Source organism: Bufo bufo, chromosome 5, assembly GCF_905171765.1.
Source record: "Bufo bufo chromosome 5, aBufBuf1.1, whole genome shotgun sequence".
Lineage (NCBI taxonomy): Eukaryota > Metazoa > Chordata > Amphibia > Anura > Bufonidae > Bufo > Bufo bufo.
In genome coordinates this window covers 68,502,889-68,523,525 of record NC_053393.1, presented here as the reverse complement: position 1 = coordinate 68,523,525, position 20,637 = coordinate 68,502,889, and the positions used below count along the sequence as shown (strand labels likewise).

The following is a 20,637-nucleotide window of genomic DNA, read 5'->3' as shown; positions in this document are numbered from 1 at the left end:
TAATGCCACAGCCTTTTTACATTACTCTGACAGATGAAGTGAGTAACTTTGATTGTTGGGACAGTGGTGCCTGTCAAAGGGGTAGGATATTTGAATTATATGAACAGAAAAATAAAAAAAAGTTATGGCTCCTGGAAGGCAGGGAGCAAAAACTGAAAATCTTAAGCTTCAGATGGGGTTAACTGTAGAAGATATGCAGTAGATTCCTCGGATTGATGCAGCACTTCAGGTCCGCTTGTAAATTACTAAAATGTTATTTGGTTAAATAAATAAAAAAATAGTTTGAATGTCGACATGAATCTAAAGTATAAAAGTAAAAATACCTGATGGTGAACTCTGCAAAGTAAAGGTGAAAAAAAACCTCTTTTTATTTTTAAACCATTTTGCTTGTGTCTTTGCTGGACATGGCAACCATGGAGGCGGCTGTCCTAGAAGACGTAGAATATTTGCCTCTCCTAATGCAGTTTTCCCATATAGCCATGGTAAGACAATATGTATACAATGCACGGGGATTGAAGTGGTTGTATGAGAGTAGTAAGTACATGAGGCTGAGCTGTAATACCAGACACTGCCTATAGGCAGCCATAGCGCTGTTTCTCAAAAATAGTTTTTTTTTATACTGAATTAGACATTTTTCTTGCTTCCGCAAGGAGTAGCAGCTTAGTTATCTGGGAATGAATGAAAGACGCACTCTGGTCCAGATTTGCAAATGTGTCTGCACCAAAAATGTGTCTACAAAGTGGCGCAATTTGGCGCATCCAGGAGTTGTGCACTTTTAGGGCTTAGTAGTAAGTAGGTAATGCTTTATTGAAAGGTAGCGGGTCTAAGATGCAGCATTTTGTATCAACATTGCGCCACAGTTCTGGAGTCAGATTAAATATCCAGACCAAGGTCCTGTGATAAATCTGCTTCAGGTCTAGATGGCCAGGCTAAACTTCCGCCATCTACAGGATTAGTAAATCTGGATTTGTTGGAGCCTCAAGCAGAAGTTTATTTCCATTTTTTGGGTTCCATTGATTTAATATTTCTTCATTTTAGAATCTGGACAACTTGATGGCTCCTGAAGGTGTGGGACTGTTGACGGCGCTCAGGGTACTTTGCCACGTGACTTGTCCACCTGCTCCAGTGGAAGGTAGGTATGGGCATGGCCCCTTGTGGTAGCATAGCACCCCTCTATATCCATATTGTCTAGGAAGCAGTGGTAGGACTAGGCCGGGTTTACATTATTGTTCATACCACACTTATAGGCCTGAATTTTCTATATACTTTCACACAATATTTCACTTTCACAAGGCCCCCTGAAAAATGAGAGCTGCTGGCAGGAGAAAACCCCCAAGTGAGCAACGTACACAAGCATGATGGCCTCTTGCCTCAGTCTAGCTGCACGTGCCCCTTCTGCTGGTGCTTTGTATCACCTGTGATTGCCTTGTTCATTAGCTGCTGTTTGGCATTAAAGGGCATCTGTCAGCAGCTTTGTACCTATGACACTCGCTGACCTGTTACATGTGCACTTGGCAGCTGAAGGCATCTGTGTTGGTCCCATGTTCATATGTGCCCACATTGCAGAGAAAAATGAAGTTTTAATATATGCAAATGAGCCTCTAGGAGCAACGGGGGCGTTGTCATTACACCTAGAGGCTCTGCTCTCTCTGCAACCGCCACACCTCTGCACGATGATTGACAGGGCCGGGCAGTGAAAACGTCATCATCCCTGGTCCTCTCAATCAAAGTGCAGAGGGGGTGGCAGTTGCAGAATGGGAAGAGCCTCTAGGTGTAACGATAACGCCCCTGTTGCTCCTAGAGGCTCATTTACATATCTTTAAACTTCATTTTTCTCAGCAATGCGGACACATATGAAGATGGGAACAACACAGATGTCTTCAACTGCCAAGCGCAGGTGCACTTAAAATTACTGTGTGTTGGTTTCATCTATATTCCCATTGCAGGGCAGCAAAAGGACTTAAAGTGGAATCTCGCGATCATTCAGCTCTTCTCCGCTGAGGGACTCGATACCTTCATTCGAATACTGCAGAAAATGAACAGCATTCTCATCCAGCCGTGGAGGCTGCACGTCAACCTGGGAACCACTCTGTGCAGAGCAATAACCATCTCTTTGGCTCGCTGCACCCTGACGTTGCTCAAGACGATGCTCACCGAGCTGTTAAGAGGTGGCTCCTTTGAGTTTAAGGACATGCGGGTCCCGTCCACTCTGGTTACCCTACACATGCTCTTATGTTCCATACCTCTTTCTGGAAGGCTGGATGGAGAGGAGCAGAAAATACAGAGTGATATCATAGACATCTTACTGACTTTTACACAAGGAGTTAATGAACAATTGACTATCTCAGAGGAGACTCTGGCCAACAATACCTGGTCCTTGATGCTTAAAGAAGTGCTTTCTTCTGTCCTGAAAGCACCTGAAGGCTTCTTCTCTGGAATTGTCATTCTGTCTGAGCTTCTTCCTTTCCCATTACCAGTGCAGACCACTCAGGTAAGAAGACTGGCGGTATTATCTAAGCTCTTCTCTACCTCACTTGTGCTGTTCTAGGGGGATTAAGGTTTTTCTCTTCTTTCAGGCTATTGATCCACAGGACATTGCAGTGGCTTTAAACACCCGGAAGCTGTGGAGCATGCATCTTCATGTACACTCCAAGCTCCTGCAGGATATTGTCAGGTCCTTTTCTGGGACTTCATGTCAACCTATGCAGCATATGGTCAGACGCGTCAGTGTTCAGCTGTGTGATCTGGCCTCACCTACCGCCCTCTTAATCATGCGCACAGTCCTGGATCTTATTGTGGAAGACCTGCAGAGGTATGTCGATCTCTTACAAGTGATCTAGAGATAGGGAAACTGACCACTGCCAGATAGCTTGAGCAGTGGTTTATCTCCCTTGAGAACAAGGGATCAGGCATGTTGAACTCCAGCATGCCCTATAATTCTTTCTTCGACATTAATACAAACTGCATAGCTTTAACCCCCTTCCCAAAAGCGCCATGCATGTACTGCATAAGGCGGGACGCTAAAGTTGGTGCCTGCTTGCGTGTGTCATAGCCGCTGGCTTTCTGCAATGGGGCTAATGTCTGTAATTGGCGATTACGCCAATCTCAGTCATTTAACACCTCAGCTGCCTTGGTCAGTTTCTCTGAAGAAATCCATGCTATTGCAGTTGTAGTTCCTATGCAGGTGGCAGGGCTCAATAAGAACATAGAGGATCTGCAATGAATTGCAATGTAAGGGAGACGCAATCTAATAATAGGTTCTTATAGTCACCTAGGGTGATATAAAAAAAGTTAAAAAATCAGAAAATTCTAATCACCTTTTCCCAAAAGTAAAAAAAAAAATCACAGCCATTGCTGCATCCCAAAATGACTATTAAACTATTAAAATGTATAAAAATATCTAATATGGTGAACACCGTAACAGACACCCCCCCCCTCCCCCAGAAGTGAGTCGTACACACTCCTAAATCCTAAATGCTATCAGTAAAAACTACAGAACGCCCCATAAAGGATGAGCCCTAACACAACTGTGAATAATGTAACTATTAAAAAGTTATAGGGGTCACAATATACAGATGCAAAGAAAAAAAAAAATTGTCCAGAGTTTTTAATTTATTTCAGCATTAAAACACACAAAATATGGGAGGTAAATGAAATTGAAAAAACTAAAATTATAATTAAAATATCATTTTAACATTTTAATTTCATCTAGTGTTTGCAAAATGCATGCCAAAATTAAAAAGAAAATTCAATTTCTCCATTAGAATTTTATTTTCCAACTCTAGTGTGGGTCATAAGTGTCAAAAATAAATGTTAGAAAAAAAATAGCCTTTTTCATTTTAAATTTCTCCTCTTCCTATAGTGGGTTTTTCATGTCAAAAATCATAGATCAAATGAAAACACACCATGTAGAAGCTGAAAATGGTAGGTTGATGTCCACTAGAGGGCGCTGTGTTTCTCCACATTTCCAACAGCTAACACAGGATCAAGTTTACAATTCCAATAGATGGCGCTGTGACGGTGAAATCTTAGTACTGTGCTGAATGCATAGGATAAGATTATGAATCTAGATGATGCCCTCTTTTTGAGGAGTGAATTAAACTAGGATTATGATTATATCATCAACTCTGCTGCCCTGTTAACCCCCTAGATGCCGTGGTGCCTAATCACCAGCAGCATCTATGGGGTTAATCCGCTCTGCCATACTTGAGTGAGGACGTGGTGGACGTTGCTCCAGAAAAGTGCCAAGAAGCTTAAAAAGTCGCAAATTATGGTACACATGTCATGCGCCATAATCGGTGACTTTTTTTTACATCAGTATAGTGGCATAAAACGATTAGTAGATGTGGTACTGAGGTAAGGGGGTCCAAGCTGAACTCTTGCACCGGGGCCCATGAACCTATGCCACTGCCTTCGGCACTCCAGCTGCTGTCAAACTACAACTCCCAGCATGCACATTTACTCAGCTGTTCTTGTAACTCCCATAGATGTGAAAGGAGGATTCTGGGAGTTGTAGTTTCAGAACAGAGGAGGTTGCTGATCCCCAGCCTACGATATTGATATATGGCAGTGCACAATACAGTTCTGTGTGCTGCGGTCTTCATGTGTGTGAAGTCCTGACAAAAGAACAGATGAGGGTCCGTCGTTTTGTAAATCTGCAGCCGTAAAATACACAGCGAATCATGCCACTGAATTAAAATCCGCTCCGCAGTCCAATTTGTGCAGTGAATTTTGTTCGTAACGTGGCTGAGACCCCTTAAAATCATATCCACTTTGCTGGCATGTAAACGCTATGGACCGGCCACCATATACTTGTGTGCTGCAAATCTACAGCGTTCATCTCCAGTGTCACATGATGTACCCTAATGTTTCCATGTATAAGGTGGGCCCCAGAATCAGTTTTTGCCACCGAAAAAACCTAATAACAAGCGATCAAAAAGTGCCATTTACTCTAAAATGATACCAATGTAAAATACAAGTCGTCCCGCAAAAATCAAGCCCTCAACGCCATAGAAAGAAAAATAAAAAAGTTATGGGTCTTGGGAAGCGGCAATGCAAAAACATTTTTTTCTTTAAAAAAAAAAAAAGGGAGGGGGGGGTTTATTGCAAAAAAGTAGTAAAACGTAAAAAAAAACCTATATGTATTTGGTATCACTAATCGTACTGACCCAGAGAATGAAGATATTATGTTATTTATACCAAAAAATGAACGCTGTAGAATTTATAACGTAAAACCGCAGTGGCAGCATTGCTGTTTTTCCCATCTCCCTCCCAGAAAGAGTAAATAAAAGTTAATCAGAAAGTTGTGTACCCCAAAATGGCGCCATTAAAAACTACAACTTGTCGCGCAAAAAACAAGCCCTCATTAAGTTATATAGACAGAAAAATAAAAAAGTTATAGCTCTTGGAACGCGACGATGAAAAAAGGAAGAAAAACGCTTGGTCAGTAAGGCCCAAAACAGGCTGGTCACTAGGGCCCCTTGCACACGGGCGTCATCGATTTTGTCCGGATGCGTTGCGGTTGCATTGCGGCAAACCCGTTCCGTTGTGTTTTTTTCTACGCGAGTGCAATGCGTTTTTCATGTGTGTGCTAAAAAACTGAATGTCGTACCCAGACCCGAACTCTGACTTCTTCACTGAAGTCCGGGTTTGGGTTAGGTGTTCTGTGGATTTTATTATTTTCCATTATAACATGGTTATAAGGGAAAATAATAGCTTTCTTAAAGGGAACCTGTCACCAGGATTTTGGGTATAGATCTGAGGACATGGGCTGCTAGATCGCCGCTAGCACATCCGCAATACCCAGTCCCCATAGCTCTGTGTGCTTTTATTGTGTAAAAAAAAACGATTTGATACATATGCAAATTAACATAAAAGAGTCATATCTTACTTGTGTGATCAGAGAAGAGTCATATTTTCAAGCTCTGACTCATCTCAGGTTAATTTGCATATGTATCAAATCGTTTTTTATACACAATAAAAGCACACAGAGCTATGGGGACTGGGTATTGCGGATGTGCTAGCGGCCATCTAGCAGCCCATGTCCTCAGCTCTATACCCAAAATCCAGGTGACAGGTTCCCTTTTAATACAGAATGCTTACTAAAATGTCCATTGAGGGGTTAAAAACTCACCTCCATCCACTTAATCGCGCAGCCGGTATCGTCGTCTTTTTTCTTCCTGCAGGACCTGCAAAAGGACCTTCGATAACGTCATCGCGCTCACCACGTGGTGAGCGCGATGATGTCAGCGCAGGTCCTGCTGAATGAAGATAGAAGGACCTTCTATCTTCAGCAGGACCTGCGCTGACGTCAGCGCAGGTCCTGCAGGAAGAAGAGAGAAGACTATACAGGCTGTGCGATCAAGTGGATGGGGTGAGTGTATATTTTTAACCCCTCAATGGACATTTTAGTTACCATTCTGTATTAAGAATGCTATTATTTTCCCTTATAACAATGTTAGAAGGGAAAATAATACAGTAAATTGACTTTAATGGGGTCCGGGGTTGCTCATCCCCATCATCTCCTAGCAACAATGTGTGAAAATCGCACCGCATCCACACTTGCTTGTGGATGCTATGCTATTTTCACGCAGCCCAATTCATTTCTATGGGGCCTACATTGCGTGAAACCTGCTGTAATTTTCACGCAACGCACAAGTGCTGCATGAAAAACAACGCTCATGTACACATCCCCATTTAAATGAATGGGTCAGTGTTCATGTCGCGCATTGCACCCGCGCGGAATACCCCCCCCCCCCCCCCCCCCTTGTGAAAGGGGCCTAAGGGGTTAAAAAGAGGGCACCATCTATTAGACTGAGACTCATAATCTTATCCTATGCATTCGGCACAATACTAAGATTTCACTATCACAGCGCCATCTATTGGAATGATAAACTTGATCCTGTGTTAGCTGTTGGAAATGTGGAGAAGCACAGTGCCCTCTAGTGGACAAACAGATTCACTGTCTGGTCAGTCAGGAATTAAACAACATTTTGCATTCTGCACCACGCCCACTACTGCTCATTTAAATGAATCTGAATGTTGGTATGGTACAACATTAAAATGAAAATTCAAATGGACTTTCTTTTTCATTTGACTTTTGGCAGGGAAAATGCCGGCAAGAGATGAAATTGAAATCTCAATCTACCATTTTCAGCTTCTACATGGTGTTTTCATTTGATTTATGATTTTGACATGAAAAACCCACTATAGGAAGAGGAGAATTAATTGACAAAGTGGAAATTTAAAATGAAAAAGGCTATTTATTTCTCCATTCTTACAAATGGAGAAATTGAATTTTCTTTTTAATTTTGGAATGCATTTTGCAGACATTAGATGAAATTAAAATGTTAAAACTTTATTTTAATTACAATTTTAGGTTTTTCAATTTCATTTTAATTTTTGGCAGGTTTTACCTCCCATAACAAAAACTATATAAGGCCTCATGCACACGAATGTATTTTCTTTCTGTGTCCCTTTTTTTTTTTTTTGCAGACCGCATACGGAACCATTCAATGGGTCGGCAAAAAAACGGAAGTTACTCCATGTGCATTCCGTTGCCGTATTTCCGTTCCGCAAAAAAATAGAACCTGTCCTATTATTGTCCGCATTAAGGACAAGGATAGTACTGTTCTATTAGGGGCCAGCTGTTCCCTTCCGCAAAATACGGAATGCACACGGACGTCATCCGTATTTTTTGCAGATCCGTTTTTGCGGACCGCAAAATACATACGGTCGTGTACATGAGGCCTTAAGTTGTTGTTGTTGTTCTAATCTTTCTGACCCAGAGAATAAAGAGAACAGGTCAAGTTTACCGCATATAAAACACTGTAAAAATAAAACCCATAAAACCGTGAAGGAATAGTTTTTTCTTTTTTCCCAAATTCCACCCCATTTGGAATTTTGTTTTCTAGCTGCCCACTACATTGTATGCAATATTAAATGGTGCCTTTAGAAAGTACAACTGCAAAAAAAAAAGGCCACATACGGCTATGTGAACGGAAAAATATAAAAGTTATGGCTCAAGGAAGGCAGTTACTTGTATAAAGAGAATTATACATATGGCTGCTTTCTTCCAGAAAAAACCCTCACCTGTCCATGGGTTGTTTCTGCTCCTCCCCATACCATGCAGAACCTGCTGACAGGTGTGGTGCTGTTTTTAGAAGAAAACAGTCTTATTTTTCTGATCCTTGGAAAACCCCTTTTAAAGGGGTTTTCTCATCTCAGACAATGGGGGCAAATCGCTAGGATATGCCCTCATTGTCTTATAGGTGCGCTGGGACCCGCACCTATATCGAGAACTGAGCCCGAAAGTGAAGGAGAGCGCACTGCGCATGCGCAGCCGCCCTCCATTCATTTCTCTGGGGCCGCCGAAAATAGCCAAGCCCTGGCTCGGCTATTGCCGTCTGCCCCATAGAAATTAATGGGAGCATGGGCCGCACATGCGCGGCACGCTCCCATTCACTTCTTTGGGAGAGGCGGGGATTAGCTCTTGGTGGTGGACGGACCCCGGGAAATTTGGGGTCCTCCAGCCACAGTGCTTCCCGCTTCGTTCTCGATATAGGTGCAGGTCCCAGCGGTAAGACCCGCACCTATCGGACAATGGGGGCATATCCTAGCGATATGCCCCATTGTCTAAGATGGGAATACCCCTTTAATTCTACATTTTTCTGCATCATTCAGAAGTGTTTTCCCACAACGATAAGAGCACATATCCCAGAGTTTAGGGGTCTGTTTTTGATTCTTTAGTACACATTTGGTGTATGCGTGGGGAAAGCATCATACGAGGAACATCTCCATATAGGCCCCATGTGTCCAGTGTATGCCAGACGCTGGGCCTGGATGCATTGGCATGCCTTTATTTTTTCCCTGTAGCGTAGTCTGCTATGCTTTTTTTTTATGCAGATTGACCCCACTAGTGGGAGTCACTGGTCAATTTGTACCACGGTTTGCCTATATTTTGGCTGCCAGCAGAAGTGTTTTTCAGGGTATATCCCAGACTGGATTAAAAAATAAATAAATAAATAAATGTAAACAGAGCCTTATTGAGAGAATCCATTAGTCAGCTATTACCCCATTGGTAGTAGGCGTCTTGAAGGCTTAGGCTACTTTCACACTTGCGGCAGGGTGATCCATTAAGCAGTTCCGTTGCCAAAACGTATGCCAACTGATGGCATTTGTAAGACTGATCAGGATCCTGATCCCTCTTACAAATGCATTGAAATGCCAGATCTGTCTTTCTGGTGTCATCCGGAAAAACGGATCCGGCATTTATTTTTTTCAATTTTTTTTCCGGAAAAGAAAAACGCAAGTGTGAAAGTACCTTTAGTTCGTGACCTTACGTTGTTCTTCTGCTTGAAATTTGCAAACTTTTGTAGTAACTTTTTAAGATTACAGTCGCTGTAGTCTGGGAAATGAATGTGATGCCACCTGTTTCAGTGCCGGCGAGGACAAGCAGAAGCAGTTCACGGGTCAGACAGCTCGGCTTCTCGCTCTTCTCGACTCCTTGGCTGCCCACCGAGCCTGCAAAGTAGCAATTCTACACCTTATTAACGGAGGGAAAGGCGACGAGCGATATTCAGAAGTTTTCCAGGAGCTACTGACGTTAATGAAATCTGCAGGAGACAATGTTGTCCACCAGCAGTGCGCAGAGTACGTGGCCTCCATTGTGCAGTACCTCTGTGACCAGGTACCATTTCCATTACTCTTCAAGAACCCCAACTCCTCTCCTGATTATTTCTACTTCTGTATTGATTTTTTAAATTAAATAATTTTTTAGGACATTGCCCTCGTTCTGCCGAGCTCAGGAGAAGCTCCAGCATCGGAAGTAGATCAACTTTGCAACTCCTTACCGGGCAAAGATCATCTTTCTTCCATCTGTGACTGCCTGATGGAAACGTTAGCGAACAGTGACAGCAGCTACAGTACACTCCTCACCTGTATCAGGACTATGATGTTCCTCTCCGAGCATGATTTTGGCTTCTTCTATTTGAAGAGGTAACAGAAATGGGAACTTATGAGGCGAGGGGGTAGTTACCACACTATGAATGCCATAGATGGACCACTCTTAAAATGCTGGGCACCTTTGCAAGCAATTTTCTGTTTTAGGCGCATAAAATGGTCTAAATGTAAGACAGCAGGAAAGCTGTCTTACATTTAGACACGGCGGTGGATACGCAGTAGTTTATGTAGAGGCCGGTGCCTCTACATAACTGCGGCGGATCCACAGCTTTATTAAGACCGGCGTCTAAAACTGTACTACGGGAACGATTTTACATAACCCTTCAATTTGTCTAACATTATGGCTGCACTTTATATCCGCGTAAGGGCTGACACCTAGTGGCCAGTTTAAAAACTGCATTGTGTTTCCATGAAGAAGCAAAAGGAGGGTTAATTCCTTAGACCTCAAGCAAACTTCAGTTTGCGTCCGATCCACATATTTTTTTTGCGTATTGCACGAGGCTTTATATATTTCTGTGGGGCCACAAAAAAAAATCAGACAGTACGCTGTCCGCATCTGTACGGCTGTGCTACAAATGATAGAACATGAAATAGGCATTTTAAACAATCGGGCCCACGAACAGTACAGGATGCGCACAGCCGGTATCTGCCTTTTGCGGTCCACAGAACGCATATGGTCGTGTAAATGGAGCTTGCCTAAATTTTTATTGACTATAGGTAATGGAAATAATTGATTGCATTAAAGGTTGGTCTGTTTTTTTTCTTCTCTTAGCTCCTTCAGGAAACACGGCACTGCCCTCTTCCTGCTCCTGAAGCGAATAGTTTGTGGGTTTGGAAAAGACACTGGGGAATCGGCCTCATCGTTCTTGGATTTCATGCGGCAGATACTGAATTCTGATCCAATGGCAAGTTACATTTTGTAGCCCCTTCAGTAATGGTGACCTACAATGAATTGTGATCAATGAAAGTCTTGTGAACATCAGCCTTTAAAGGGGTTTTCTCATCTGAGACGATGGGTGCATATCGCTAGGATATGCCCCCATTGTCTGATAGGTCCTGAAAGTTGTGGAGGGCGCACCGCGCATGCGCAGCCGCCCTCTATTCATTTCTATGGGGCCGCCGAAAATAGCCGAGCACTGGCTAGGCTATTTCTGTCAGTTCCATAGAAGTGAATGGGAGCGGTGGCCGTGCATGCGCGGTGCGCTCATATTCACTTCTATGTGGAGAGCGCTTGGTGGTGGCCGGACCGGAGTCCTCCAGCCACCACTTTGCCTGCTCCATTCTCGATATAGGTGCGGGTCCCAGCGGTTGGACCCACAACTATCAGATAATGGACATATCCTAGCGATGAGAATACCAATTTAATCCCTGAATATTATACGAGCAACACTTCTTGGTGTAATAGCCTCAAGACTGTCTATACCGAAACTGAACAAAGAGGAGGAGAGGGTGAAGCTGGAAGAATAGAGGGGGAGCTCATTCTTGGACACTTCTAATATTTGCATCGTTAATTCTGATTCCTCTCTAGAAGGCCTGAAAACCAAATAGAAGGACGCTTGAATCTGACAGTATACCGATGCAGAGACTGGCTTGCTATAGACTTCCATTTATTCTTATCTTAGGAAATAACCGCATATAGCTAGGGCAGTGATAGCTAACCTCCGGCACTCCGGCTGTGCTGAAACTACAACTCCCAGCATGCTCTATTCATTTCGATGGAGTTCTGATAACAGCCAAGCAAGTGTTCATCTTGGGAGTTGTAGTTTTACTACAGCTGGAGTGCCAGAGGTTAGCCATCACAGAGCTAGGGCATGTCATCACTTTGATTGGTGGGGACCTGACGTCTGGGACCCCGATGATTCTGAAAATGAAGGGTCCACAGCCCTTGGATGGAACCACAGCACTGTGGCCCTTTGAGGATCAATGGGTTCCCAAAGGTAAGACCTCACTGATCACAAAGTGATGACGTATCCTAATGATCCAGATCCCCGTGGGATATTTTTTCTCACATGCAATTGCCTGTCACTATGTAGCCATTGGTAACAAATCTTCTGGGAAAATACAATAAATCAGACCTGACCGTCTTGCTGGAAACTTTATGTAGCAGATTTCCAGTGTGCGTAAATGATTATATGGGATGGAGCTTGTAGACTTTGTCACCTGTCACAGCGTGTTGAGAATTGTAGTTTTTGCCACAGGTTGAAGATAATTAAAGGGGTTTTCCAGGTTCCTAATACTGATGACCTATCCTAAGGATTGATCATTAGTATCTGACCTGTGAGGTTCTGACACCCCGCACCCTGCCAATCGGCTGTTCCCTGCAGCCTCCAGCGCAGGACCTAGCACTGTGAATGGAGCAAGAAGCACAGCTCCGTTCAAAGTGTAGTGGCCGTGCTGGGTTACTGCAGCTCAGCTACCATTCACTTCAATGGGAAAATAGCTGCAGTAACCCTGTACGGCCACTACACTTTGAACGGAGCTTTGCTTCTTGTTCCATTCACAGTGCTAGGTCCTTGCTGGAGGGAACATCTGATCGGTGGGTTGCGGGTTGTCAGAACCTCACCGATCAGATATTAATGACCGATCCGGAGAATAAATCCTCAATATGAAGAGCCTACAAAATGGCTGCACAAATAATATTTGAAGTCACAGCAATGTTGGTTTAACCCTTTGGTGGTCATTGTGCAGACATGCGGAGAAGATGGAGGAATAATGGAAGTGGACGGTGCTCAGCACACAAGGACTCTTGGTCTCAGCGCTGGGGAGTTGAAGCACCTGCTGCTCAACAAGGATGACCCTGCACAGAACCTGCTGCTGGACCTGGAGAAAATTGTTCTGGTAAGTCTAGGATTTTATTTTTCTCTCTTTCCTCTATTGTGAGCTGCTTCTATAATATCAATACTGGTTATGTTGATGCCTGTGTGCTCCTAGGAGCAGTCCAAGGAAGATGACAGTCTAGAGTCCTTACTGGACAATGTGGTCGGATTCCGGCAGATACTTGAGAATGCAAAGGAGCCCGTGCCATTAAGTGAGCAGGACGTGGAGACAGTTCTGCCAGCAGGAGACTCCCTGCAGAACCTATTCAATAACAGGTAACATTGAGGAGTCCAGGATGTCCACCACATGACTAGGACAGATATGTTTCCTCTGGAAGCAAACCGTTCCCTGACTGCTATCAGAGATCTTGGAAATTGTAAAAAATGATTAAGGAAAGCATACAGTAATAGTCTATAGAGTTGAGTAACAAAGAATAAGCTTTGTTTGCTCTTTCACACTATTCGGTTAAAAGATTGTAAAACACCTTGTATTTTTCAAGTATTTTAATAGCATTTTAAACAGGGATGGACAGCTGCTCAGAAGTTCTCCATAAGTGGAGTAGTGGGAAGTGTTAGCTGTCGGCTGCAACTATCTGACATTTATGACCAACCCAAAGGGGTTATATATGATTTATTATTATTATTATATATATTCTTATATATTATATATTTAATTTCATAGACCATAAAACATGAACATGCCACGATCCACTGAATAGTTCTGCCATTGAGAGTATGTTCAGATGGAGGATTTTTGGCACTGGTTTTAACTCTATTTTAGTGCCGAAAACTGGGCCTAATCTGCGCTGAAACTGCTTTCCACGCTGCAGTTCATGCAGCTGAGGGTTTTTGCAGGGATCAGTATACTTTGGCACTCCAGGTGTGTTGAAACTACTACTCCCAGCATGCACGCTTGCATGGCTGTTCTCATAGCTCCCATAGAAGTGAATTGAGCATGCTAGGACTTGTAGTTTCACAACAGCGAGAGTGCCGGAGGTTGCTGACCCCTGGCATGTAGTATAGCGCCACCTGTGGTCAAAGTGCATAGCAATGTGCACATCCATCTACTGATCGGAGTGCTGCTGGTCACACAACATGCCCAGTCACTCTCTGAATAGTGAGCCTCTGTTCACAGCCAATAGCAATATCTTTCTGCCCTGTATGGCGGTATAGAAGACTTCTTCAAGGAAGTAAGAAGGGACTATATTGTTAGTTGCCAGGGAGGAAGGAGGTTCATTTTGCTAAGAGCCTGCCCCAGCTACACAAGGGGGACAAAAAAAAGATAAATAAGTGTCTGTTTATGCTATAGAAATGCTTTAAATTACTTTAACATTTCCAGGAATTTGGTATAAAAATGATTTATGGCATAACCCCTTTTGAAGCCATCGGTTCTGTCCAATAATTGGCATCGTCTTTCTTCTCCTGTAGGACTGTGTACGTTCTAGCAGATGTGATGGACGAGCAGCTGAAATCTTTTTCATTTTCACCATTCCAGCCTGAAGAAGCAGATGTTGACCTGGACTTGGTATGAACATTTCCCTTTTAGAGCATCTCCACACATGGCAAACCCACGCGGGATTTGTCGATATTCCGCTGCAGCAAAACTCAAACCAAATGGTATGGATTTTGTTGGGAAAATGGTACAGGTTTGCCGCAGATTTCACCTTCTACGTAGCAAAGAGTGAAATCTGTAACGCACATCCACAACCTAAATTCACATTCTGCAGATTTTAAATAGCGCATGTCACGTTGCCTGCAATACTGCCACGGCTTGTGGATGACATCTGATTCGCTGACACTTATAAAGGCAGCGGACTTTCTGCATCCAATTCCACCCCGTGGCCATAGCCTTACTGTAATGTATAGAGATCATCACACTCCTGTGACACGTGAATGGAGCTGCAGTATGAGGTCTGTGTTGTTTTTTTTAAAATTTTAGGTGAAAGTGGATTTAATTGACCTTTCTGGCAAATGCTGCAGTGATTTTGACTTGCGAGCAGAGCTGGAGAAATCCTTTTTGTTGGAGCCCTCATCACCAGGTCGGACGAAAACATCTAAAGGTTTCAAACTAGGAAAGCACAAACATGAGACGTTTATTACCAGGTGAGTTTTCATTTCATATCCTGGGTGGCCAAGATATCAGCTGGTAGATGGCAAAGGTTTATTGCATAGGTTGTACATGAATGAAGATGGCTGTCCACTTCCATGACATGTCTCAGTAAATACTTGTACTCCACCTGCATTATGCCAAATGTATAAATAAAATGACTGTTTGGCCTTACCACTTCCATTTGTCAGAGAGCATGTCCCTGCACAGTCTGACCATGTAAGCACTAATAGAATAGCATCAAATTGTAGGGACACACCTCATTAACAAGGGAAGTTGACAAGTAGAGATGGCCAGTTCGCAGTGTTCGCCCTCGAACACATGCGATCTGCCATCTTAACTGACATGTCCGGCGAGGCACAGGCAAGTCCTGACCTGTGCCTGTGCACGAGCCGGTCTGAAATGAAATGCGGTCACCGGGAGCAGGCAGTTCCGAGAACAGCCTCCGGAGGCCTTCATTGGGCTGTTCTCTGAGCTGCCTGCTCCCGGAGACCGCATTTCATTTCAGACCGTCTCGTGCACAGGCACAGGTCAGGACTTACCTGTGCCTCGCCGGACATGTCAGTTAAGATGGCAGATCGCATGTGTTTGCGGGCGAACACTGCGAACTGGCCATCAGTGTTGACAAGCTAATCATTCTTTTTTTCAGGAGTAATAACATAGGAACATCACAATGCAGAGTTCTTAGAAGTGATGCTCCAGAATAGTTTTATGTACTAAAACAGGACGGGTACTCTTTAAGCTCATCAGATGACTTTTAGGGTACTTTCACACTTGCGTCAAAGTTTTCCGGTATGGAGTTCCGTCCTAGGGGATCAATACCGGGAAAAAAAACTGATCAGTTTTATCCTAATGCATTCTGAATGGAGAGCAATCTGTTCAGGATGTCTTCAGTTCAGTCCTTTTATGGTATTTGGACGGAGAAAAAAAAAACGCAGCATGCTGCATTTTTGTCTCCGGACAAAAATCCTTAACACCTGCCGGAATGCTGGCATTTTTTTCCATTGGAATGTATTAGAATTGACGGATCCGGTCTTCTGTTCTGCGCATGCGCAGACCTTTAAAAATGTAAAAATAAATAAATACCGGATCCGTTTTTCCGGAGAGACGGATCCCGTATTGCAATGCCATTTGTGAGACGGCTCCATCTACAAATGGTTTCCGTTTGCATACAGATTGCCAGATCCGGCTGACGGTTCCGGCGACGGGACTGCCTGCCGGAATCCAGCAACGCAAGTGTGAAAGTACCCTTAGCTAATGTGAGTGATTATTATTATTTTTTTTACTTGGTTGTCTTGCTTATCACCCTCCTTTCCTTCAACAGTGGTAGGTCAGAATACATCGAACCAGCCAAAAGAGCCCACTTTGTGCCGCTGCCACGTGGGAGGGGCAGAGGAGGATTTGGACAGGCAATGCGCCCCCACGATCTCTTTAGACAAAGGAAGCAGAACACCAGCCGCCCTCCTTCCATGCACGTGGATGACTTTGTGGCTGCTGAGCGTAAGGAAGTTGTCCCTCAAGTTGGAATACCTCTGCCCAAGAGACCTCCAAAAGTTACCCAGAAGATTTCATCTCGTGGTGGATTTCTAGGAAACCGCGGTGGCAGAGGGGCATTTCATAGTCAGAGCAGGTTCTTCACTCCTCCTGCTCCTAAAGGTGGGTTGCATTTATTTAACCATCCTGTAAACTTGGCTTACTAATTATTTTGGTGCAGGTTTACACCCGGGCTGCACTGTGATATTTTTCTGTACAGTGGATCAAAGTGACATGCATTGTGCAACCCTATCATACAGCAGGATCGCATACTTACAAGGTGCTTCTTCTGGGCTTTGATCTCGAAATGTAGCTACGTAGCCCCTATATATATATATATATATATATATATATATATATATATATATATATATATGCAATAGGTAGATAGGTTTGTTTCCATGCACCTCTCCAATTGCTCTGTGCTTGACTTGGGATAGCCTTCCACTTATCGATGTAATACAATAACGAATAGTCCAAGACACCAAAGGCTTCCACTAAAATTTCAGTATTTTATTTGTCATTATTAAGGAAAACAGCAATCCGTAGATCGCACCTCTTCCACTGGCCCATTTTGCCATAGATACTATAATCAAGGTTAGTATACATATATACTCGTCTGTTAAACACTGCATAGGGGGTCAGTCGATCAACTGATTCTCGGCATCATAGGAGTATTATTCCTTATATATCACTTGTAAAGCATTCGTGATACTGTAAATGTATTGCTGAAAAAGCATTAACGTGGTTACACCTCAGGTTGCCATAGTGCAAACTCGTCATTTCCATCCTAGGGATCTATGAAGCTGTGAGTTCCAGCCTGACCACGGCTCTACAGTCCCATATTCATAGCATGATTTTAGTAAAGGACCGTAGAGCCAAGGTCAGGCTGTGATGCAGTGAGTTTGGGTCAGACAAGCCGCAGTCAGTCCGGGAAACGTGGTCATCGCGCGGACTGTTTTTCCTGGACCACACTTGTCCATGTGATATTATCCTTAGCCATGCTCGCTAGTAATGGGATGTTGCTTGCTGCAATTCTAACTCTTCCATTGCTTTTCCGTTTGTGTTTAGTTAACTACAGTCGTCGTGAAGGTGTTCGCGTCCTAAACTGGACTGCTCAGGCCGCCCCTCGAGGAACATACGTGGAAAGCAGAGGAGCGCAAAGCAACTTTGATAGGGGTCCCCTGCCTTCTCTCAGGCAGAGCTCTGTAGGTGCGTAAACATCTTTCTAAATGTCGATCTCTATTTTCTTTGTTTGGTTGATTGTTTTAAATTCTGTTTCAATGTAATTTCTCGCCATGACTTTTACTTTGCAGAATAGTTATACCGAAAACATATGCCAAAAGGACACTCTTTTAGCATATGTTCTTGCTTCTGTGGGCACATTGTCATATACACGTGACATAAACCACATATGAATTTTTATTACGTACCTCGTTTCTGTTCTGCATCATTTTTGGAGTGCACCCAGATTGCAATGACTCTGTGTAGGGTCATGCCTATAGGAATACCTACACTTGGGGAGAAACTATTTTTGCATAAATATAAAAAAAAATGTGAGACTTTTTGCACTTCTACACTCTTCAGAAAAGTGAGCAGGAGGGGGCACAGGCGTCCTGCGGCCCAGCAACTTTACAGTGCTAATCTGCTCCAGCTCATAGGTGATGTAGAGTTGACGTTCTAGGGCACGGTGGCCCAGAGTCATATCTAGTTTAAGATTTTTAATAAAATAGCCGCATCTCACTCTAGGAGCTCAAGAACAGCATCCCACAGTCTCCCATAGAAATACTGTTAAAGGGGTTTTCACCTAATCTGTGGAAGCGAGAGAGTTTGAGAAGTACTTGCCTTCCTGTTGCGTCGCCTTTTCCGTGATCTCTGCTGTGATCACATGACCACCCGATGGGTTGCTGGCTCTTTGACAGGATGTGCTCCCCTTTCTTCCTGTTCAGCTGCATGCACATTATCCAGCTGAACAGGAAGATACAGGAGCACATCTGGGTGAGACTTTATGCTGTACATGAGATGCCTATGCCCCCTCCAGCTGAGCCCTATTATATGTTCTTTTTAAGGAGGTTGGCTATTTTGCAGATGTATATGTGCAGTCTTGTACAAGTCATTGCTTGTATGCCCCTTCGGCACAGGCAGGAAGTGCAATGGACACAATACATTGCACGGTTCTTGCCTCCATCACTCCGCAATTGTTGAAGTGCTCCCCACTTGCGCAGAGCAAGTTAGAGATTAAGCAGGGGAAGACAATGCGGACAGCCCCTTTAATATTCTAACTTAAAGGGGTTGTTTCTTGAAGGAACGTGCACTTTATTAAGGCTCAAGGCTGGGGTTTTCAGATGAGAGAGCCACTAAGAAAGAACTGCTCTTGCTCAGGAGGACTCGGCCCGATCACACACTGTATGGTTGCTCATTTATTTGAATGGCTGGCTTCCATTCATGGCTGATGTGATAGAGCCGATGGACCCCTCTGACTTATGGGCTGTGCGTCAGATTTCGTTGGGAGTTCCTGTCATCTTTTAAAGAATAGTTGTGCACTTTGTCCCATTCTCTGTCAAAACGACTGGATCCCCATATCGGAAACCTACAAAAAATGTGAAAAAAGCTTGTGTCAGAGCCTGCCCATCGTCTACATCTGCTCAGAACATTTTCCATGATTTCCTCCTTTTCTAAGATTAACGTCGACTTCATTTTTGCTTTATCACACTGAACATTATTGTATGCCTTTTTATTAGGATACCGTCCAAACCCTCGTGAACGAGCTGCCAGGGGCCGCGGTGGTGGTCTTGGACCATCTTGGACTAATACTGCAGGCGGTGGAAATGCGTCACGTGGTAAATTCCTGGGGGGAAATGGCAGCAGAGGACGTCACGTACGTTCCTTCACCAGATAGGAGCACTGCTGGACATGTTATATATGTGAATATTTGGAAAGACTGGAAAGCGACACAGCACTGAAGGACCAATGGACAACCTGGTGGGATACTGCCGCACCGTCTAGTATTGGGCCTGATAGTAAATGTATTTTGATACACATGTTCCAAGTCAAAGTGCAAAACATTTTATTTTTATGTACAGTATAGTAATTTTTTCTGTGTTTTGTCTTATTTCTTTGGTTCATTATTTTTCCTTTTTTTTTTTTTTTTTTTTTTTAATTTTTTTTTTTTAAATAAACTGATGAAGTATCAGATTTTGTCTCTGATAAGCTTCTATTAACTATATGAATATGTGCACTTTTTTTCCAAACTGTTGGAGGGTACCTATTAAAAAAAAAATCTGGTACACTTTAAGAAAAACATACAATTTGGATAGGGAAGCAATGTAAACTAATTCTTTCATGCATTTTTGTCAACCATTTATAATCTGCTTGGGCTAGCATACACACTGTTCCTTATAGACCTCATTAATGGCTGTATACATTAAAATACAGGCTTAAGAGTGCTAAACCAGGAAGAGAAAGCTCGACTTAGAGCGGTTTTCCAACTTTTTCATACTGATGACCTATCCTCTGGGTAGGTTTATGTATTTCATCGCTGTTTTTCGTTCTGTATTCACGCTGCAAACCCTTCAGAAGTTCCATCAGCTCTCGCTTCTCCAGGTTTGCCTGCTCCAGGTCCTGCCGATGATGTCTTTCTGAAGTCGTCAAAGTCTGCACATCTGATAGGAGCCGTGACATCTGACCCTGACAGAATAATCCAAGTCAGGAAGGGTTTACAATCGTAGTCCTAATAGTAATTAAAATATACATATAAACCTTAAACTAAGTGCCCATCTGCCGATAAAATGCCCTTTTAGGTCCAATGTCGCGTACACCACTCACTTCACGTGTCTTGGATGAGACTAGAGGAGGTTACTCAGCTTTCCACATTCACTCTTACCTACACCTTTCATATAAGACTAGAGGCAAGTTAGCGCACCTAAAGACCAATCCACACTAAACATTACCACTAGTGATGAGCTAAGTCGATTAGCTCATCAGCAAGAGGTCTTCACCTTGAGGGGCTGTCCCTGCTGCGGAAGAAGCTCCCCCTGTCGCTTCATTGACAGGGCTGGAATCTCACCTGGCCATGACAATCTCGCACCTGTATCCCTGCTCTAAGTCTCAGTGGAAACTGCCTCCGCTCTTGGGCAGCGACTTGAAGCCGCGGTGCAGGCCCGAGATTGTCTGGGCCAGGTGAGATGTCACGTCAGTCAAGCGGTGGGGACAGCCCCTCAC

The 20,637-nt window shown here is 43.6% G+C and overlaps 1 protein-coding gene across 2 annotated transcripts in view; it reads left to right on the top strand.

Annotated features, from left to right (window-relative positions):
• Positions 1–19,642, top strand: part of VIRMA (vir like m6A methyltransferase associated) — a 36,427-nt gene extending 16,785 nt beyond the window's left edge. Inside the window, exons 12-25 of one of the 2 annotated variants that reach the window (XM_040432054.1) lie at positions 1,039–1,132; positions 1,947–2,491; positions 2,577–2,812; positions 9,439–9,688; positions 9,779–9,996; positions 10,733–10,865; positions 12,649–12,798; positions 12,892–13,052; positions 14,205–14,301; positions 14,716–14,879; positions 16,208–16,539; positions 16,948–17,013; positions 17,488–17,628; positions 19,158–19,642. In XM_040432054.1, the coding sequence (XP_040287988.1) occupies positions 1,039–1,132; positions 1,947–2,491; positions 2,577–2,812; positions 9,439–9,688; positions 9,779–9,996; positions 10,733–10,865; positions 12,649–12,798; positions 12,892–13,052; positions 14,205–14,301; positions 14,716–14,879; positions 16,208–16,539; positions 16,948–17,013; positions 17,488–17,628; positions 19,158–19,315 (2,745 nt within the window). In that variant the 3' untranslated portion in view covers positions 19,316–19,642. The remainder of the gene's footprint in view (positions 1–1,038; positions 1,133–1,946; positions 2,492–2,576; positions 2,813–9,438; positions 9,689–9,778; positions 9,997–10,732; positions 10,866–12,648; positions 12,799–12,891; positions 13,053–14,204; positions 14,302–14,715; positions 14,880–16,207; positions 16,540–16,947; positions 17,014–17,487; positions 17,629–19,157) is intronic. The other variant, XM_040432055.1, reaches the window with a different exon arrangement.
• Positions 19,643–20,637: the final 995 nt, after the last annotated feature.